General features: G+C 40.8%; 1 protein-coding gene across 1 annotated transcript in view; it reads right to left on the bottom strand.

Moving 5' to 3' along the window:
• LOC105979127 (olfactory receptor 10AG1-like) overlaps positions 1 to 2117 on the bottom strand; it is a 21635-nt gene that overhangs the window by 10316 nt on the left and 9202 nt on the right. The window contains exon 2 of the mRNA XM_045291101.1: positions 828 to 857. Within this exon, the coding sequence (XP_045147036.1) occupies positions 828 to 857 (30 nt within the window). The remainder of the gene's footprint in view (positions 1 to 827; positions 858 to 2117) is intronic.

The following is a 2117-nucleotide window of genomic DNA, read 5'->3' as shown; positions in this document are numbered from 1 at the left end:
GGGCACAGGCAGCAATCAGCAAGGCAGGCCACCAGCAGTCAGCCATATGAGAGGGTCTGACAGTCTCCAGCTCAAGAGATGTAAATTCCAATGGTGTGGAGAAGCAGGCCTTGAAGGAATCTCAAATTACAGTGACACAGTCCATGGGTTAGGTGTCACACAGGTAGTGTAGCTTGCAAATTGAACCAAAGAACAAGCAAGGCAGCTGCACACTGGTCTAATGATCAAAGAGCAAGAGACAAAAAAGGCTAGGCTTGCCGAGCCATTTATCTCTCTGCCCTTCAAGTAATCCCACATGTGTTTATCAGCCACACTGGCACAATAAACCAACTACCACAATCCACCCCTTGTCAACTTGACACTTGTACACAATTCTTTAGCTGTATATAATTTCCAGACATTAATGAAATCACACTTATAGTTATCAAGTATTTATCATATATATAAATGAAAACACACTGTGTCCAATTGTATCTGATATATCATATATGAACAAAGGAAAGATATTCCAAAAAATGTCCCATTGGGCCTTTATATTAATGACATTATGCTGATTGGTCCCCATGGTGGTAGAGGGCAGGTGTCAGCACTGAATCAACAGAGACAGGTTGGGTGTGGTTATAATAGACAACAAGGTTTCTGTAGTAATCAAAGCAACCTGTCTCATGTGGAATTATGTCATTGGCTACATAGCCACGGTGTCCTTAGGAATGAAATAGTTGGGAAACCTACTAAATATTTATGTGATCTATACAGGCCGAAGAATGGTAGATCAGGTGAAAAGCAGAATAGATAATCACGATCACTCAATCAATTCCCAGAGGCACAACACCTTGAATGAGGGGAAGGCCGGGTACCTTTGAAGGAGGGCCCTGCTATATCAGCAAAGCTTTATACTGTTAGTCTTTCTTCTAGCCTTCCCCAAAGGGACCTTCAGCCTTTCACAAGAGTGACTGTTCATTGGGGAAAAGGAAATAATCAAACTTTTCGGAGATTACTGGACTTTGGCTCTGAACTGACACTAATTCCAGGAGAATCAACGTGATTCAGAGGCACACCAGTCAGAGTGGTGGCTTATGGAGGTCAAACTATCGATGGATTTTCAGCTCAGGTATGCCTCACTGTGGGTCCAGTGGACCCCAGGATCCATCCTGTGGTTATTTCCCCAATTCCAGAATGCATCACGGAAAAGACATACTTAGTAACTGCCAGAACCCCCATATTGGAACCCTGAAATGTGGAATAAGGGCTATCATGGTAGGAAAGGCCAAGTGTACACCGTTAGAACTGCCATTGCCTAGGAAAATAGTAAAGAAAAAGCAGTACCACATTCCTGGAGGGATTTCAGAAATCAGTGCCACCATCAAAGACTTGAAAGAGACAGGGGTGGTGATTCCTACCACATCCCTGTTTAACTCCCCTATTTGGCCTGTACAGGAGACAGATCCTGGAGAATTACAGTGGATTATCATAAACTTAACCAGGTGGTGACTCTAATAGCAGCTGCCATTCCAAATGTGATTTCATTGCTTGAGCCAATTAGTACTTCTCCTGGTACTTGGTATACAGCTATTAATCTGGCTAATGCCTTCTTCTCAATACCAGTCTCGGGACACCTGGCAAGAGCAACAATACATTTTTACAACTCTCCCACAGGGGTACATCAACTCTTCTCTGTGCCATAAATTAACATGGAGGGTGCTATTTATCAGAATATCTGAATGGAGTGAAAAGTGAAGTAAATGAATGGGAAAATAGTTTCTCATTAAAGATAAAGAGCTAATATATCTAATATAAATTAAATTATTAATTATCTAAGAATAAAGGTACATAATTCAGAAGAAACTGGATCAAGTGATACCTGAAGATGCTTTATAAAAGAGCAAATCCATATACTTATAAAAATATGCCTCACCCACATAACCAGAAATACCCAAATTGAAAATACAATGATATATTCTACCACAAATTAAGGACTACAAAGTGTACGGTATGATGATACTGAGTGGCTGTCAAAAACTGAAACATAACATCGAAATTTTCAAGCATAGCTATTGTTGTTTCTGTTAAGTGCCATTGAGTCATGTCCAACACACAACAACCTTATGCACAGCAGA

This window comes from Echinops telfairi, unplaced genomic scaffold (assembly GCF_000313985.2).
Source record: "Echinops telfairi isolate 266 unplaced genomic scaffold, ASM31398v2 ScPeMD7_60;HRSCAF=208, whole genome shotgun sequence".
Classification (NCBI taxonomy): Eukaryota; Metazoa; Chordata; class Mammalia; order Afrosoricida; family Tenrecidae; genus Echinops; species Echinops telfairi.
Note: the sequence above shows the minus strand (reverse complement) of the source record. Positions and strands in the feature narration are given on the sequence as shown.